Below are 18,553 nucleotides of genomic sequence, written 5' to 3'. Positions count from 1 at the left end.
AGTTACGGATGTATGCAAAATCTCCAAAGATTTAACAGTACTTGTGCAACTGGCACTAGCTAGGTTCCATTATTTGACTTCGCTTTCTTTTACACAAATACGAAATTCAACATGAAACGTTTTATCTTAATCCTATGTTATATCAACTTCAGTTTAGTCTATAAACCAGCTTGTGACAAGTGTTTTTGTATCTATGATCTAATTAATGTATGTTAGCGTGACTAATAATTTGAGCTCCTTTCTCGATGCCAAAATCTTGAGTCTATGGTTCATTTTCCAAATACTATGTGAAACGTTCAAGTGATCAAACTACCACCAATCCTTGCTCATTTTATAAAATCCGTTAAATCTCAACCATTTTAGTTTTATCCATTCCGTTTCATTATATAATTTTGCAAGCTAAAAGTTCAGAAATTATAAATGTATTTTTCTTGAAAAATGTTAATATATATATTGAATATAATTCAAATAATCATGAAAGTTGCATAATTTGTTCCATTAAATCTATATTTTCCACATAAACTCACCTACAAGGTTTTTTGCCATCCACTTTTATTTTTGTAGATGAGTTAAAAAAAATATTATGATTTTCTCATATATCCACAATATATGTTTTCATTTAAGAAAAATTAACAATCCAAAAGTAAGCTTATATTCTTAATTTATATTTTACGGGATTTTACTATTCAAGCAATATTAACTTTATATATTTTTAAGTGTTTTTGATATATTTTGTCAAAATTTTATTTGATATTTGAGAAAATGCTGCTAAAAGATCCCCCCATGAGTGAGACTAAATTTTATTTTGGTTTATTTCTTTCACTACCCATTTGTTTTTTTCTTTGGCATTAATTTTCTCCCACACACTATAATCTCACCTTCTTCACGTCTCTCTCTCAAGCAACTGCATCAGTCCTTTGCTTCCTGCTTTTTCGCTCTTCCAAACACCTTCAATGTCTCGCATATGCTGCCAAGATGCAACAGTTTTTTTTCCTAATCCCCCTAATTTCATAGCTAAAGAATATTAGTTTTATGTTTAGTTGGACATGTTTGGTGGTGTGCTTACTGTTTCCTCGGCACAATAAAGGTTTGTCAAATGAACAAGAACAGAATTTGGTAGCAATAGAAATTGGATACCGCTCTTGAAGTAAGACTTAACAATTTTTTCTCTAACCTACTGGTCCTCTTTTGAGCCATCCACATAAATATAAGCCTGGGAAACTGCTCTTGAAGTAAGACTAACCACTCGACCTCTTACATTCGGGACAATACGTTCAAACATGACACAAAAAAATCATCAGAACTTGACCCTTTTTTCGATAGACATTAATTGTACAAATAATCGAGACTCACATTTCTTGTGATCAGAGGGTAAACCGTTGATTGGAACAGACTTGTAACCAGTGGCTTTCAGAACCATACGGCAAAAAAAAAAAAACTGAACATGTTTTCATTCAATTTTTTTCAATCAGAATCTTCCATTAGAGTGCCTATTACTTGCAGACTTGGAAATTTACTCAAGAGAATATGTACTCTCCCCACTGATCAATATTGACTGATTGCAAAATCAATTATCGTACCTGTGAAAGATTAGTACTCAATTAGAGTGACAAGAGAAAAGACTCTAAATGAGAAGGAGTCTTCAGCCGATCCAGGTTCAAAGAGACTTATTATTATGTTCAATCAAATACTCTCTCCCGAAGGGAGTCTTTACCATCATACGTTGAACAAAGAGTTTCCACTGAAGGAAACATACCACACCAACTTTGAATTGCCGAAATTAAACTGTAGCTCGCTTTCAGTTCTGATAAATACCGGTTCAGTTTCTATGTATCCACTAGACTAGCTAAACACACAAAATGATTATATATAAATTTAAATTGGAGAGTTAGAGAAAACTTTATAGACTAAACTCTAACGGTTTTGCCTTGCGTACATGACCCATGCTGTTGACGAGATCTTTACGTGTACACACAGGGAACATGTTGACGTTCTTCAGAACTCTCAGTCGCCAAAACACGTACGGGAAACTCAACTGATCACGCGACGTGTAGCGTACCACTTCATTGAACCAGAGGCACATGAAAAGGTTCGTCAGTGGTGTGTGCTCCCTCACAATCACAGAGGCTTCAGACAAAGCTGTCAAGTTGAAAACACACACACACATAAAAACACTACTTGTTGTCGTCACAAAACTTCATCCTCACTGAGATCATAAAAAAGAGTTTTTTACCTTTTTTCCCGTTGAATCTTTTATCTTCTGGTAACTTGTCACGCCGGTACTGATTTATCTGTACTTGGACTTCTTCGGGTGTAGCTTTGTGTTTCTTGACGACAGCTTTCGCCTCGTCATAGACACTACCTCGAGCTCCATGCTCTGAAATGGCGAGCACAGAGTTTGTTCTCCAAAGAAGAGCATCCAATACGCCCAGTGGATCCCTTCTAAACTGGGACTTGGAGTCTACCCAAATCGAGTATTTGGCCTCCGGGAAAAGGCGATGAGACAACATCTAACAAACAATATAAATTCATTAAATAAACCCAACATCACTAGTGCGTGAGATACAAGCAGAAACACAGAACAACATGTGTAAGTGAAGCAGATGAGTGGGGGTATACCTTTGGGATTTTTCCATTGAGCCTTTGGTCCATAAAAGGAAGATCCTTAACGACCACAACTCGCCATTTGCCAATGTAACCATTATCACCAATCTTATGACCCTCTGCTTCCTGCGTTGCGAGTGTAACATCATCCCAAAACGCAACGTAACATACCTGGATCCACAACAGCACAAGACCGAAATAAGTTATCAAAAGACTAACACATGGTTCAAAAATGCTCAGTGACGAACCTTTTGAGTTGATGCGTTAGACATTCCAATAGGTTGGTAAAGGTTATCTCCACCACCAAAGGCACACGTGGAGACTACAACTTGACAAGTTTGCATAAACATCTTATCCTCATCCTCAATCCTAAACCCACCATTCTCATTGAAAAACCCACAATGCACTGAAACTGTCTCAGTCACCTGATTGCAACACCAAAAAGGATATTGAGCAATCAACAACTTCAAGAACCATACAGAGGAAAACAAAAAAGTTTGCAGAGTTACCAAGTGATGACCTGAAAACTAGCCTCTCTCTCAGCAAAACTCTGGTTCCCAGTAAATAAATTAAAACGCGTCCCATTCCCACGAACATGAGAGCTTGATGAATCCGTACCGGTTAGGTACACAAGTTTCTTAACCGGAGAGGTTGAATCTTTACGGTCTAAGATATCAAGATGCTCTAGCTCTTCAGGAGGTAGAAGCTTTAAACAACCTTAATAACACACACAAAATCGATCAATAGAGCAGAAGATTCAATTAATATTGAATGATGGTGATGGTGATGGAGAGTGCTTACGTTGCCTAACACCACCGATAACCTTCGTTGTGGGATCCAATCTATTCAAGTTTCCGCTCGAATCTGGAGACTTCTTCAGCTGGTTGTGTTCTGAATTTGCAGATTTCGTTCCGATCCTCGTTGATTCGAAGAGTAGCAAACCGAAGGCGAGGAGGAGAACTAAGAGGATCCAGTATCTAAGGAGAAGCCTGAGCAAGTAGCGTGGAAGCTCTCCGAAGGTGGTTCGGTGACCCGGTTTCTTCCGCTTTCTACGGGTTCGAGTTGAGCGGATCCGGTTTATTTCGTTGGAGTCGTCGTCCGACATTGAGATTGATACGCTGTTGCTCAGCATTGTTTTTTATGCTCAATTGCTTGATGATTGTTTGTAGAGGTGATTGCCCGACGATGAACACGGGGGAGAAGCGTGTTTAGTTTTAGTTTACAACATTGTCTTGCCACTCACAAATAAATAAAATTCTATGTATTTAGACCAGCTCAAGTCCTATGCTCTCCCTAATAGGCCTCCGGATTTGAACTGAACCTGTCTTGCCGAACCAAACCCAAACAAAATTTTCGGTTAGTTTGGTTCAATTCAATAGGTTTATAAAAAAAAAGATTGGTTCATCAATTGGTTAGTTCTCTCTTTTTTTTTTTATAAATTTAACTGAGCTTTAAACTGAATTAACCAAAATTTCGAACAGAATTACTTAAAATTAACCCAAATAATTTAAAGATAACCTTTGGTTAGTTTCAGTGAGATTTAAAAAACTAACTATCCGGATACCAAACCAATTTTTTTCAATTGAATTTAGCGAAATTTTAACCGAACCGGGTTTGGGTCCCTTACACACAACACAACATGCATCCTCCACTAGATACAAACGGAGAAAAGTCAAGAAGCAGAGGAAGCTCTATGATGAAGACTGAAGAGGTTTTCTATGCAAAACACCAAGGTTTAATAGGGGGAGGGGTGTTTAAGAGCATCAAACCGTTGATAGGCTTAACACACTCATACCAATCCAACGTCTTAATTCTAAACCCATTAATAAACACACATTGGCACCAAAGCAAGTCCTTAAAAAAGCATTGAGAAAGAAGCTACACAATGTCATCTATACATTACATTGGTTACATATATATATATAATGTATATTACGAAACCCCCTACAAGTATCTCATTGAGACTCTTCTCTTGCCATAATTCGTTCAAGGGGGAAAAGCAAAAGAAGAGAGAAGAAACACACTTCCCCTTTTATTTCAAGCAACGGGGAGAGAATCTTCCTGCTCCTCCAAGGATGTTGTGGGAGTGCCACTTCCACCATTTAGCACAGTCACTTTACCTTCCGAGTCAACGTCCACAATCACCGAGTCTCCTTCCTTGATCTCTCTCGCTAGCATCTTTTCCGCCATGCTATCCTCTAAAAGTCTCATGATGGCTCTCCTCAATGGTCTCGCTCCATAGCTCGGGTTATAACCTTCGTCCACTACTCTCTCTCTGAACCTCTCTGTCACTTGAAGCTCAATCTCCTTCTTCTTCAGCCTCTCAAACACCTCCTGTAGCAGTATGTCCGCAATTTCTTTCACTTCCAGCTTCGTTAGCTGTCTGAACACAATCATCTCGTCAAGCCTGTTTAGGAACTCCGGTCTGAAGTACTGTTTCAGCTCCTCGGTCACAAGGCTCTTGATTCTGTTGTAGCTGCTGTCTTTCTCGTCGTAGTCCAAGTCGAAACCAATACGTCTTCCTCCTTTCTCGATCACACTGCTGCCGACGTTTGATGTCATGATGAGAAGCGTGTTTTTGAAGTCCACTGTTCTTCCTTTGCTGTCTGTTAGTCTACCATCTTCGAGGATCTGAAGCATCATGTTGAAAACATCTGGGTGGGCTTTCTCTATCTCGTCGAACAGAACGACTGTGTAAGGGCGACGTCTAACTGCTTCCGTTAGCTGACCTCCTTCAGTGTAACCGACGTATCCAGGAGGCGAACCTATGAGTTTCGAGACTGTGTGCCTCTCCATGAACTCACTCATATCTAGACGAATCATGGCTTCTTCAGATCCAAAGTAGTAAGCTGCCAAAGCTTTGGCAAGCTCTGATTTCCCGACACCAGTAGGACCAGAGAATATGAAACTGGCTATTGGACGGTTAGGGTTTTTGAGTCCAACACGTGCACGGCGAATGGCTCGGCTTATGGCTTTGACAGCTTCGTCTTGGCCTACGACACGTTTGTGGAGGGTTTCTTCCATCTTGAGGAGACGATCAGACTCATCGGTTGATACCTTCTCTACGGGGATACCAGTCCATGAAGACACAATGTGTTGGATGTCTGACTCTGTCACCATAGGACCTTCCTCACCAGTCTCACTCTCTGCTTTGCTCATCTCCTTGCCTTTCGCTTGGATAGCAGACACCTCAGCTCTGAGCTCAATTTCTCTATCCCGAAGTGTCCCAGCCTGAAATGAAATTACATCTCATAAAGCTTCTGATGAGATGTAAAACAATTATGAAAGGAATAAATACAAACGGTATGTGTGTACCTTCTCAAAGTCCTGGCCACGGACAGCTTCATTCTTCTCCTTTGTTATCTGCCTAAGTTCCTTCTCAAGCTCCCTAGCTTCCTCAGGGACCTACATAACCGAGCAAGTCAAATAATTAAGAAAAATGAAAATGGTAACTAAAAGGCGCCTGGCATGTGATTGACCCACACCTGTGCATGGCGAAGTCGAACCCGAGAACCAGCTTCATCGATCAAGTCAATTGCCTTGTCAGGTAGGAAACGATCACTGTAATAAAATCACAGTCAGATGTAACGCTTGCGACACCATCAACAGAAAGTCTAAAACTGAAGCTATTTTAACTATTAATCTGAGAGATCAGCTACCTGATATACTGGTATGACAACTGTGCAGCTGCTACTAAAGACTCGTCAGTGTAACGAAGCTTATGATGAATTTCATATCGCTCTCGCAGACCCTTTAGGATCTGAATAGTTTCATCCACAGTAGGCTCAGGTACTTTCACTGGCTGGAATCTTCTTTCCAATGCAGGGTCTTTCTCAATGTGCTTCCTGTATTCGTCTAATGTTGTCGCTCCAATGCACTGCCGTGATTTATAACAGAATGGTTAATACTGATAATTAATTACAAAGAAGTGCAGAGCGTTGTCATGTAAATCGGATCAAACAGAATGATTACCTGCAATTCACCTCTAGCGAGAGCGGGTTTTAAAATGTTAGCTGCGTCAATTGCACCTTCTGCTGCTCCTGCTCCAATCAAAGTATGCACTTCATCGATAAACAAGATGATCTCGTCACTCTGTTTAATTTCCTCCATAAGCTTTTTCAATCTCTCTTCAAACTCTCCACGATATTTTGTTCCAGCAACCAGAAGACCCATGTCAAGTGTTATAACCTGAAGTTACACAAAATGAGAAAACACCATAACGATCAGATTACTCAAACTGCTAAGTGGCAAACTTTTCAACGAGACTAAGAAACAGGCAGGAATTGTCCTTACCTTCTTCCCTTCAATTGTTTCAGGAACATCTCCACTGGCAATACGCTGCGCTAGTCCTTCGGCAATAGCTGTCTTACCAACACCAGGTTCTCCAATAAGACATGGGTTGTTCTTGGTTCTCCTACCAAGAATTTGCACGACACGTTCTATTTGTGGCTGCCTACCAACAACCGGGTCCAATTTACCCTGAAGTGAAACAAAATATTTGGGAAATGTCAAATTATATCATCTCTGCAACAGACAGTTATGGTACGACAAATAAGTACCTCCTCAGCCAGCTTCGTCAAGTTTGTCCCGTACTCTTCAAGAGTTGGCATCTTATTGCTGCCGCTTCCTCCTCCAACATTAGCAGTGACCTCATTGTTCTCACCCACCATGCGTATCACCTAGCCATCCAATTCAATTAAGTTATTGATGCTTTGAAGTTTTGAACTATCACTTCAAACATATATCAAAATGAAAATATGATTTTACCAAAGAGATGACTACTTTACCTGAGTGCGAATGTTACTAGGATCTGCACCTAGATTCTCAAGGACTCGAGCAGCAACACCTTCACCTTCACGTAGCAACCCAAGAAGAAGGTGCTCGGAACCGATGTAATTGTGACCTGATAATTCACACAAGAAGATGTTAACACAAGGAAAAGGTAGACTAGAAAGCAAAATGGAAAAAAAATGAGTAGACAAACAGCTAACAGCAGGGGCAAAAGATTAAAGCAAAAGACTTGCTATAAAGAAAGTACTTACCGAGTTGGCGAGCTTCTTCCAGTGAGAGTTCAAGAACACGCTTTGCACGAGGAGTAAACGGGATCTCAACAGCAACAAACCCACTGCCCCTTCCAATAATCTTCTCAACCTCCACACGTGCATCCTTAAGGTTAATCCCCATGGACTTCAAAACCTTAGCAGCGATTCCAGTACCCTCACCAATAAGCCCTAGAAGAATCTGTTCGGTCCCCACAAAATTGTGGCCTAGTCTCCTAGCTTCCTCCTGAGCAAGCATAATAACCTTGATAGCCTTCTCAGTAAACCTCTCAAACATCGCTTTGACCACACCCCGGCTACCTTTCCCCTTGGGTACATTCATCGCATGCCGCACTTTACCACCGAAACTCTGACGGGATCTCCCTAGAGTGTCTAAGGCATTGTTCCCACGCAACCCCAAGAACCCTTGCATTCTTGAGGAACCAGAGACTCGTAGCTGAGTGCACATCATTTTCACCGATCTTTTTGAGTTGCCAGATCCACGAGAGGGAGCGTTCCTCTGGGAACATGCCAGAGACAGTGGAGTAGATTGAGACATCACCCTTGTGGCCATAGCCATAACTTCCTAAATCAATCAAGATAAAGAAGTTAGTATAAAGAAACCATGACTCAACAGCTATACTCATAGATCATTTATCAAATGAATCTCAAAACTACAAAAGATCCAATTCAGATACTATCAAATTAAAGAGTAATGAATAGATAAGTGAAGCTTGGATTCGAGTAACTAGAATCATCTACGAAGCAACTTTACACACAGCTTAGCTCAGAAAATCGAATTTTACTTAGCTCAAATCAATACTCAAAACCCTAGGTTTGACAATTACGAAGCCGTAAGCTTAAAGAATAATCACCACCGACGACTAAGATTCTTTCTGAGAGGATCTAATACACGAATTTTAAGTAAAATTCCCCTCACCGGAATCGAACGCAGGATCAAAGGTCGACGAAGACGATAAGATGAAGAAGAGAGAGAAATGGAGAAACAGATGGACGTGCTTTAATCTTCACCCCTATCTTATCTCTCTCCTTCGATTCTTCTTTTTCTTTATACAACTGAAAAAATATCAGGAGCTAAACCGACTTTCTTACCGGTTCGGTTTTGGTTATCTACCGACCGGTTTTTAATCGACTCGCAAACGGACGGAGAAACTTACTATTTTGGAACAATCTAATGAAATTTCTGTATATAATTTTATAACGCGAATACAAAATACATGATTCAAATGTGAAATTACATAGTCGGTACAGAGCTTAACCAATGTTTTGAACAGCAAAAAGAGAATTTCGCTACATGAAACTCACCACCGTCCGATTCAAAGAGTCTAAGATCGTGACACGTGACGTTAAACTGAGTGGTTATCAGAAATGACTATTGTACCCTGTCAATATCGGTGTCTTCTTAATGCATCTGGACAAAGGACTCAATTGTCCAGTTACGTTTTATGTTAGAGCTTGCGTGTACGACATCAATTTTTCTCGTTTTGAAAAACAAAATTTATTCCTTTTCCATTTATGTACTTGTGTTCTTTCGTCCACTTATTTTCGTAGAAGTCGAGAGCGTGACATGGATTATATCCAACCTCATGTTTATATAGGGAAATATCCTCAGTATATAGACCTATAATGACACATGGATAATAAAATAAATATATCAAATAAAAGCCTATACTCTTTTTTTTTTTAACAACAACATAAAAACCTATACTCAGTTTTTAAGATAAAAGTTAAAAAAAGAGAGGCAAGGTGAGCACTCCCATAATCGGCAGGAAGGGAAGAATCAAAAATTCCTTAAACGGTATTATGGGCTCTTATTGTAAGTGGTCTCTTGTTGGGCCACCCATCCTCTAAATAAAACACTCCGTTTTCGTACTGTTTCTTGTCAGATTAAACGGTGCGTTTTGGTATCTTGTATTCCCGCGTAAAAATCTCCCCCCTTTGTTATCGGAAGGCGAAAACCTAGGAGGACATTGCTAAACGCCATGGACGTAAGCGATCTCCAGGAAGACCTAATGGTTGAAGAAGACTCCATGGACGATCTCATCAGAGACCGATTCAGACTCTCCGCTATCTCTATCGCCGAAGTTGAGGGTTAGATTCTCTCCGCTCATTTCAATCGATTTTGGGGATTTTCGATTGATGAATCAATTTTGAGTTTTTTTTTTTTTTTTTGGTTTGAGCAGCGAAGAAAAGTGGAATGGAGATAGCAGGACCTGTTGTAGCATGCGTGGCCGATCTAGCCTTCAAATATGCAGGTTTGATCTTTCTCAACAGCCCTAAGCTTTTCATTTCTAATCTTAATCATAGCTTCAGGGGAATACAGATTGGTCATTGAGTAGTGGTGAAGAAGTGGTTCTCTTTAGATTAGCTTGATTTAAAAGCGCTTTAGGGGAATACATTGCTTGTGGGTTCTCTTCCTAGGAAGTAAATAAGAGCAAATAGAAAAGCAAAATAAACGAATCTTGAGCAGGGTGTTGTGTGGTGGATGCTTGTATGCTAAGACTCTTGTAGAACATTAGAGGAAAAGGAATCGTATTTCTGAGCCTCTACAACAGTTTTAGTCTTAAAGTTTCTTACTTATTTGTTGTGACAAACAGAGAATGTTGCAAAGGACCTTGAACTCTTTGCTCATCATGCTGGACGCAAAGTTGTGAATATGGACGATGTTGTTCTCTCCGGTACTCACTGTTCCTCTCTCTCTCACTCACATGCTCTTCATGTTCGTTCTCACTCTCGTATATATCTTGCAGCGCACAGAAACGATAACTTGGCTGCGTCCTTGAGGTCATTGTGCAACGAGCTAAAGGCAAAGGAGCCACAATCTGAGAGGAAACGCAAGAAAGTGTCTACCAAGAAAGATGACAAAGCCAGTAGTAGCAATGCCGGTCGCACAACCGATCTCTAAATCTCCAGTGCATACGTTCTTAGATACAAAGCTTGGTGAAAGAAGCTCTTAAATGTCCTGCAAGTTTTTCTGCAATTTTATACTACAAGACTTTTTCATTAACTCTCTTACTTCAAAATCATAATACGTATTGTATTAGGCTACGTATATTTCGAGAGTCAATGCATATATCTCTCTTGTGAATATGTTTTCTACTTTTCTGCATTTTACATCGTTAAAACTTCTCAATTATAACCCATTAACTTTTTCTAGAGCTGTAGATAGAATCTACAAGAAACGTTACTCCTTCTAGGAAAGACTATCCATCTCCATCACCTAACAAGATTCTTAAACCCTCTGTTCGTACAAGTGATAGTAGTATCTCCAAGTCAACGACCAACACTGTTGTTGTGAAGCAAAAAACTGGGGCCAACAACCAAAAAACTGCTGCAGTCTAGCTGTGTCAGTTTGGGTTTTTTTCATTTTTATGTCGCATGTTTATTCCGAAAATAAGCTGTTGAGTATGAACTTGACAAGAAACCGGCAGATAATGTAAAAGAGCAACTATCTCTTTTGGTTTAATGTCTGCATAGAGACAATAGAGACATCAGTAATCCAGCTCCAGAAGAAGAGCATGACATAGTATTCGATCAATGTGGAAGATTGCAGAGAGAACATTATTGTGTGTATGGAACATGAGACCATCCATGTCTGAAGTGATAGAAGGAGATTCAGGGCAATGAGGATCACGAATGAGCATTGCACTGCTTCCTTTTTATTGCAGCCAACATTAGAATGTTCTCAGTGGTACTACTGATGTCTGTGAGATATGTGAGGATATTATTTATTAATCTAATGCTTTTAGTCTTCTATCAAAATATAAATCACTATATACAACTCCACTTTTGCTTCACTGTCTCTGTGTTATGTTAAGCTTGTTGGATTTTTTTGTCACTTTGGAAACATACTTCAAAAGTCATAGCTGCATTACATAATAAGAATTCAAAATACAACATGAAACCATTAAGTTCACACGGTTCCTTGGGGATAAAGAAAGTACTACTAAGTATAAACCTGATAAGAAAACTACAACAAACAAAAGCCATGGATCTCATGATAGTGATGGATGAAGGGTGTGGTGATGATGATGATGATGAGTGATTCAACGTCCACGTGTGATTGTGATCTTGATTGAGTGAACTTTCTTCCTGATATGAAGCATCTCGCAGTGGACAACATCAAACTCTTTAAGCCTGTTCCTTCTACAAATCCTGTCCCATCCTTTGAAGCAAATCCTATCGTCAGACCATTTCCCTTTAGCCCCATACATGATCCCTTCTCCATCAATGTACTTGATGCGGTCACAAAACGTAAGTCTATGTTCTTTCACCACAATTGCAGGAATCAACTTGCATAACACACAAAACCAACAAAACATGTATAAGCCAACCATATTAAGAGAAGGGATAAAGACAGCAAACAATCTTTTATTATTACCAGCTCATAAATCCTGTTCTTGAGGGTGGTAGTAAAGCATGGATTAGACTCAACCTCCAAACTCGAAAACCCTGCAGCAACTGAGACAAAAAAGGACATGCTTCAGCAACAAGTTTGTGTGTTAGTTAGTTAGTTAGTAAGTAAGTAAGTACTACAAAGAACTATCTCACCTTCAGCATTAGATACTGTCTCATCACTGTCAACAGGGCACAGACCCTGGCTGACTTCATCATCTTCGCCAGCATCGAATGAAGGATCATCATCACCTTCTTCTTCTTCTTCGTCAGAGTTAGCATCAGAGAGATTGACTGTCTCCACGACAGCTCTCATCTCTTTACAACCAGAAAGACCAAAGACACTGACTTCAAAAGTGTGGGAACCGTCGTATACAAAGGTCAAGAACTCTCCGTCCTTGAGCTCATGGTCCTCTGCAAACTTGGACCACCCTGAAGTGAAATACGCACAGTCACGTATTTTCTTGAAGCTCACAGTCCAAACACCACCTCCAATGCCTTGGAGCTTAGCTGTTTGTGGCAGTGGGTCTTGAAGATGCTCACTGAAAGACATCGGAATCGCCTGATAATCATCACCAAACACACAGAAGCATAAAACATAGCAGAAACTCATTGTAACTAAAATCAATAAGATTTAGACGTATGAAGAGAAACAAAGGAACAAATCCAGAATCTTCACCCTAAGCAACTAAAGATTCTTTGCTTCTATACCATAACTCTCCCCACTAATACTTTCTACATATTACAAAAAAAAAAAAACAGAAAGAGAAGAGGAGATGATGTACCATGGATTCAGAAGCAGTTTCTGAGAGGAAGACCTTGAAGAAACGGGGAAGATCAACTTCTTCTTCACTTTCAGACATGGTGAGAGAGGTCTGTTGTAAGAGAGATTCTCTAGAAATGGGTTCTGGAGAGAGAGAGAGTATGTTTGAAAGAGAAATGAGTCAAGAAGACAAGAACAGTGGAACTTATAGGCCAAGTGGAGTCAAAGGAAGCTTGGGAAGAATACAGAGTTGTACATCTAAACGATCATGTTATAAATTACAGTCAAAGCGGACAGAAGCTGGTTATGAATTCACGTTCGTACACTGACAAAGGAAAACTTATTATAAATAAACATGTTTGAATATGGTCAACCAAAAGTACAGTTTATCTGATCACACTCTTTTCATCTATACACGTTGTCCTATTGACACAGAAAATGCATGTCTGAGACTCTGAGCAACTTAGAAAAAAGTTAGACTAAAGAAAAGATAAATTTGTAAACAACAGGAAAGTGCTTGGACTTGGTTGGCTGAGGTGGGATTCTTGGCTGGCCCATAACAACTCTAGATGTTGATTTATTTGCGAATTAACTGGGAAGCACAGCAGCTTTTCTCAATGTGGGACTAACCCGCAGGTTTTTTTTTCTTGTTTGGTTTTGTTAATATCTAGTGATGTCCTGCTCCTTGGTGTTGTTGGCTTGGAAATGGTTGTACCGCCTCTTATATCAACAGGCTGTAAATAAATGATCAAATGTCACTAACCACTGGAAACCTAGAAGAAACCCCACTATTCTCAAGTTGTTGTCAGATCACGTAGTTAATATCCACCTGACCTGAAAGAGTGAATATGAACATGATATACACATGTCTTGTTGCCTTCCCTAGTCCTCAGAGGCAAGGACGTCTACACTTCTTGTAGCTGAAATTCCAAACAAGTAGGCGAAAAATGGTTAGCAAAACTAAACATACCCTAACTATTTCTGCTGCAATTGTGTACAATCTAGTGTAAACACCTTGAAACAGTACTTCCAATGTCTGAAACACAGTAACACTCTTCACAAAGTAGGATGGAAAACTTGGCAACTACGGTTAGCTCACACTAGATAAGTAGATACTAGCTCTCCAAAAATTAAGTATTTCATATTTGCGAAGGCCATAAGGGTGGAGAAAAGCACAGCTGAAGAAGGCCATAAGTATTTCAAAAAACAAAAACAACCGAAAAATCAGAAATATATTGCAAAGATGAAATCTGTCATAGGTCAGCATTGAATCTCTCTAGAAACTAGAGTGAGAGAATAGAGAAAGTTAGAGACAATCACTTAAAAATTCATTTAATTCATTAATTAGTTAGAAATATACTTAAAAATAAATTATGCTAAGAGGTACTCCTTTCTTTCAAAAATATGTAATGTTTTAAATTTTCACACTTTATCAAGATAATATATAAAATTTGTCATTTTTATAGTTAATTATTTTCCATAACTTTTAACCAATAAATTTTAATAAACATAATTATATTTTTGAAGTTTAAATGTTATCATTAATCAATGCATTGAAAATATAATAAATATATTTTCTTTAAAAGATTTTTTTTTAAAACTTGGATCTTTTCAGAATGGAAAAAGTATTAATTTGACATTAATTGGAAGAGATATACCCATAAGTCATAACCCATGAAAGTATTTCATTATTTACCTTTTAGAAAGAAAAAAAAGTAAATTCTGTTATACATAAATCTTTTTGGAACGGGAAAACATATCTCTTATATATTAAAGGAGAAGCATTGTATTAAATGCATTACATTAAAATGAACACGTGACAGCCTCACAATGATTTGATAATAAATATGCTAACGCATTCACACTATATTCATAAATGTGTTCACACTATGTACTTTGTGCATCTTTTAATATGAAACTCACATGCATGGTTTTAATAAAACTCTGGAATTTTTTTATTCTAATCAAAAGAGATAACTAATCAAAAGCCTAATTCGATCATTTATCCGTTTTGATTCGATTCATTACCCGTTGAATCAAAAAAATCTGGATATCCTTAACTTTACGAAGCAAATCAAATATTAAAATACAATATCCAAAAACAAGCAAATCACAAATACCAATATTTTTAGGAACGAATATCTAATTCGATATGTTATATGCATATATATATTTATATATGTAAAGAATTATATATATATATATTATAGTTTATATAAGTCTTACAACATTTTTATGAACTAGATTTATTATATTAGGCACTAGAATTTAAAAAGTTATATAATGTTTTATTTTGTAATAAAATGTTATTATTAAATTTTTCAATTATTTTAAAATTTTTAATTTATTTACGGATCAAATCGGATGTTCTTTAAAATTTTAAAAAAATTCGGATATCCGAGTCATTGAATATCCAGGTGGCTAAAGATCGAATCGACACGAATGCCTCCAAATACTCGGATATTCGATCTGTGTCCACCCCTATTTAAGGATACAATTTTATTTTCTTTATATGAAAAAAATTCACTAATGTCAAGGCCTTTTTATTTTTAATTAATTTTAATTTTATATTTTATATATTATTTTTTAAAAAATGTCATTAATATTAATTAATAATATCCCCTATATATTAATCATGGAACATTAAAAGATGTTTTGATAGCCATGTGTCATCACCATAATGATTTTCAGAATCGTTAGAAAAATAAGTTGGTCCATAAAATTATATATTATATTTTTCATTAAAATAACTACAAATTGATTATATACACACAAAAGAATATTCTTTCTTTCCTTAAATAAAAACCACATAATTATTTAATATGAATAACATATATATGATAATTAATGATTATGAATTTATACATATTTGATAAGAACTTTTGTATCTTTTTTTAATTTTATATTATTAAAAGAAATTAAACAATCATATTAAAACTTTAATATAAAAATTTTAGATTTTTTCTTATATGTTATATTTAGAATTTTAAAACGATCATATTACAAAAAATGGTAAAAGTCCCACATTGAAATTTTGTAATCAATGGTTTAACTTTTTTTATTCAAGTAAAATAAAAATGATTATAAAGTCTCATTAAAAGATATTCATATTATATATTTATATATATATATATATATATATATTAATATCATTTAAATTAAATTATATACTATATAAATATATAAATTTATTAATTTCAAAATTTGCAGTGAAAATTCATTGAGATTTTAATATTTTAATTTTGAAATTTGTATTGGAACAATTCACATTAAAGTTTTGTGATTAACGGTTTAAATTTTTATTACAGGAAATATACAAATGTTACTAAAATCATATGAGTAGAAAGTGTCAATAATAAATATATATTAAAATATACTATATATATTTATGTCAATATCACTAGAGTTTAATTATATACTATATAAAGTAAATTTAGATTTTTTATTATATATTATATTTAGAATTTTAAAACGGATATATTACTAAAAATGGTAAAAGTCCAACATTGAAATTTTGTACAAAAATACAATTTTTAAATAATTTAGTTTTGATATTTATTTCAAAAAAACTTTTAATGAAATATCATGAAAAGATTCTAATCCCCTTCTTTTGAGTTTGTTCGAAGAATGAGAGATTTGATCATTCGTCTAATATATGTTTCTCCATAACCCAGCCAATACATCTATTATAATTTTTCCGAACATAACTTATGATCTTAGTACGTTGGGGTTTGATTATAATCTGAACCGAACTATGATTCGAAGATATCCAAAATTAGTGTAATATATTAATGTTTTTTATATGTCAAAGTAATTTAGATATTTTATATTATTTAAATATTTTTATAGTTTGTTTTATTTATTTTTTAAATATCTTTTAATTAATTTATATAGTTTAAATAGTTTTAATTAGATTTACGAATAATTTAAATATTTTGACATTTTTGTCAATTTTTGAGGTTTAAAAAATATATTTTGGGACAATTTCGGATATTGGTTGTAATTCGATCTAGACCGAATCCGGAAGAAACTGAACCGAATCTGATAATTAGTAAAATCCGAACTTAAGAGCATAATACCAAAAATTTTAAAATCCAAACCAGTTGAACCAAAATCGACGGACCTCGTAACTCTTAGGTATCTTTATATATAAAGAACAGTTTTCTCTATCCTGGTGACGACACCTAAGATGCCATGTCACAAAATCAGGTTCTGTGAGTGTGACACGTGTCATAGGAAACAAAACACATCGTTTTATTAAAACAGGTTTGATGAGCTTCGATCTGATCACTGTCTGTTAACGTTTTGCGCTGTAGGAATTAGATGTTTTGCGGCCCGAGCATATGGAATCATGCGTAACCCTAATTGTAATGAAACGAGGAGATGGAGATAATGTTAGAAACGCAACGTTTCTGATTTTATAATTTCATCGCTCTCTCCTCTCCGTCGTAGCGATTCAAAGGTTTCTATCGATTTATTCATCTTCTTCCTGCCAATCCAGAGATCAATCGGTTACAAATTCATTCCTATTAAATTCCTTCTTAATCCATAGGCAGTGGAGGTTCAACTATAAAAAGGTTAGCATCCATACACTATGAATCATCCTATCAATCTACTTATTTACTGAGAAATGGCTCTCGAGTTTTCCTTTCAGTTTCTCTGGATCAATCATTATAGTCCCCATAAAATCTCTCACAATGGCCGACTCATCAATTTTGCTAGCCGAGTTGAAATCTGGGCATTGCTGCAACACCGAAGTCTGAATGTTGAGGCTCCTCCTTGACGAGAAGGTAATTTCAGTGGACATTAACTGTTTTTAGTGTTTTTAGGAGAAAGAATGCAAACTTCTGGGTTGTTGATCTTTAGGCCACCGCCTCAACACCTTCAGATAGATTTTTTAGGAAGGCTCATTGTACTCTATTAGTGGGTTTGACGTTCCATGTAGCAATGTTAACTTCAAGCTGTCGGACTCCAATCTCTCCATACGTTTCAGTGATCAAACTGTCTTGCTGAGATAACCGAACCGGCCAATCCAATACCCATGTAGCTGTTCAGGTTCGGCAGTTAACATCAGCTACTTGCTTTAGCAAACGTCAATACTCATCTTCCTGGGTACTCTCTCGGCCTCTGCTTCTAAAACATATATTCTGTTTTTTTTTGTGCATCAAATACCGTAATGAACAATAGGTACTTGCTGATGCTGTCACTGCCAATTATTGTTTGGCAGACATTTTCGGTGAATTGACTGAGATCAGAAGCACACTGAATGAAGACTTACAGAGCAAAGTACGTGTGATAGCGACTATTAAAATTCAGAGGTTAGTCTCGCTGTCCTAGGAAAACATTTCTTCATTGGATTCCTCTAAGGAACACTAGAACGACCCAGCCTCCATAAGAATATATGTTGGTCTCCTCTGAAACGTAACTTCCAGAGAACTTGGCAAGTCATATGCCTTTCTCATATGCTAATTACCCATCTCCTCTCTCTCTCTTATTTTGTCTCTTTCAAAGATTCAGACTTCACTGAAATTAATGATCAATATTTGTTTTTGTATATGATGTTTTTGTGTATAGTGATTGCGGGAATGGAGAGATATGCGTTTAAAGGAGTTCCATCAAACTAAGTAACATATCTAACAAATGTAGTGAAGATGAGTAATTCATGAGCAGCCATACAGTAAATTCTTGGGCTGGGTTCCGTTTCTATGTTGCCTCTCTTCTCTGCTCCTTT

General features: G+C 36.8%; 4 protein-coding genes across 4 annotated transcripts; 1 reads left to right on the top strand and 3 right to left on the bottom strand.

Annotated features, from left to right (window-relative positions):
- Window positions 1-1,723: 1,723 nt before the first annotated feature.
- Window positions 1,724-3,857, bottom strand: LOC106328969. The gene is made up of 6 exons (XM_013767526.1): window positions 3,406-3,857; window positions 3,125-3,321; window positions 2,853-3,029; window positions 2,620-2,775; window positions 2,234-2,510; window positions 1,724-2,139 (listed from the first exon to the last, which is right to left on the bottom strand). The coding sequence occupies exons 1-6, from the start codon at window positions 3,734-3,736 to the stop codon at window positions 1,901-1,903; spliced, it is 1,377 nt and encodes a 458-aa protein (XP_013622980.1). The 5' UTR covers window positions 3,737-3,857; the 3' UTR covers window positions 1,724-1,900.
- A 583-nt stretch (window positions 3,858-4,440) lies between these two features.
- LOC106334548 (chaperone protein ClpC1, chloroplastic) lies at window positions 4,441-8,816 on the bottom strand. Its single transcript, XM_013772847.1, has 10 exons — window positions 8,584-8,816; window positions 7,647-8,229; window positions 7,392-7,507; window positions 7,164-7,283; window positions 6,898-7,083; window positions 6,577-6,792; window positions 6,264-6,481; window positions 6,090-6,165; window positions 5,920-6,009; window positions 4,441-5,835 (listed from the first exon to the last, which is right to left on the bottom strand). The coding sequence occupies exons 2-10, from the start codon at window positions 8,221-8,223 to the stop codon at window positions 4,642-4,644; spliced, it is 2,793 nt and encodes a 930-aa protein (XP_013628301.1). The 5' UTR covers window positions 8,224-8,229; window positions 8,584-8,816; the 3' UTR covers window positions 4,441-4,641.
- A 779-nt stretch (window positions 8,817-9,595) lies between these two features.
- On the top strand, window positions 9,596-10,752 carry LOC106333451 (centromere protein S). Its single transcript, XM_013771891.1, has 4 exons — window positions 9,596-9,755; window positions 9,848-9,919; window positions 10,262-10,342; window positions 10,415-10,752. The coding sequence occupies exons 1-4, from the start codon at window positions 9,647-9,649 to the stop codon at window positions 10,567-10,569; spliced, it is 417 nt and encodes a 138-aa protein (XP_013627345.1). The 5' UTR covers window positions 9,596-9,646; the 3' UTR covers window positions 10,570-10,752.
- Window positions 10,753-11,536: 784 nt separating this feature from the next.
- LOC106333897 (B3 domain-containing protein REM20-like) lies at window positions 11,537-13,010 on the bottom strand. Its single transcript, XM_013772283.1, has 4 exons — window positions 12,845-13,010; window positions 12,216-12,621; window positions 12,046-12,125; window positions 11,537-11,956 (listed from the first exon to the last, which is right to left on the bottom strand). The coding sequence occupies exons 1-4, from the start codon at window positions 12,920-12,922 to the stop codon at window positions 11,711-11,713; spliced, it is 810 nt and encodes a 269-aa protein (XP_013627737.1). The 5' UTR covers window positions 12,923-13,010; the 3' UTR covers window positions 11,537-11,710.
- Between the last annotated feature and the right edge of the window lie 5,543 nt (window positions 13,011-18,553).

The sequence above is a fragment of the Brassica oleracea genome, chromosome C3 (assembly GCF_000695525.1).
Source record: "Brassica oleracea var. oleracea cultivar TO1000 chromosome C3, BOL, whole genome shotgun sequence".
Taxonomy (NCBI): Eukaryota; Viridiplantae; Streptophyta; class Magnoliopsida; order Brassicales; family Brassicaceae; genus Brassica; species Brassica oleracea.
The sequence above is the reverse complement of the archived record's forward strand: the minus strand, read 5'-3'. Positions and strand labels throughout refer to the sequence as shown.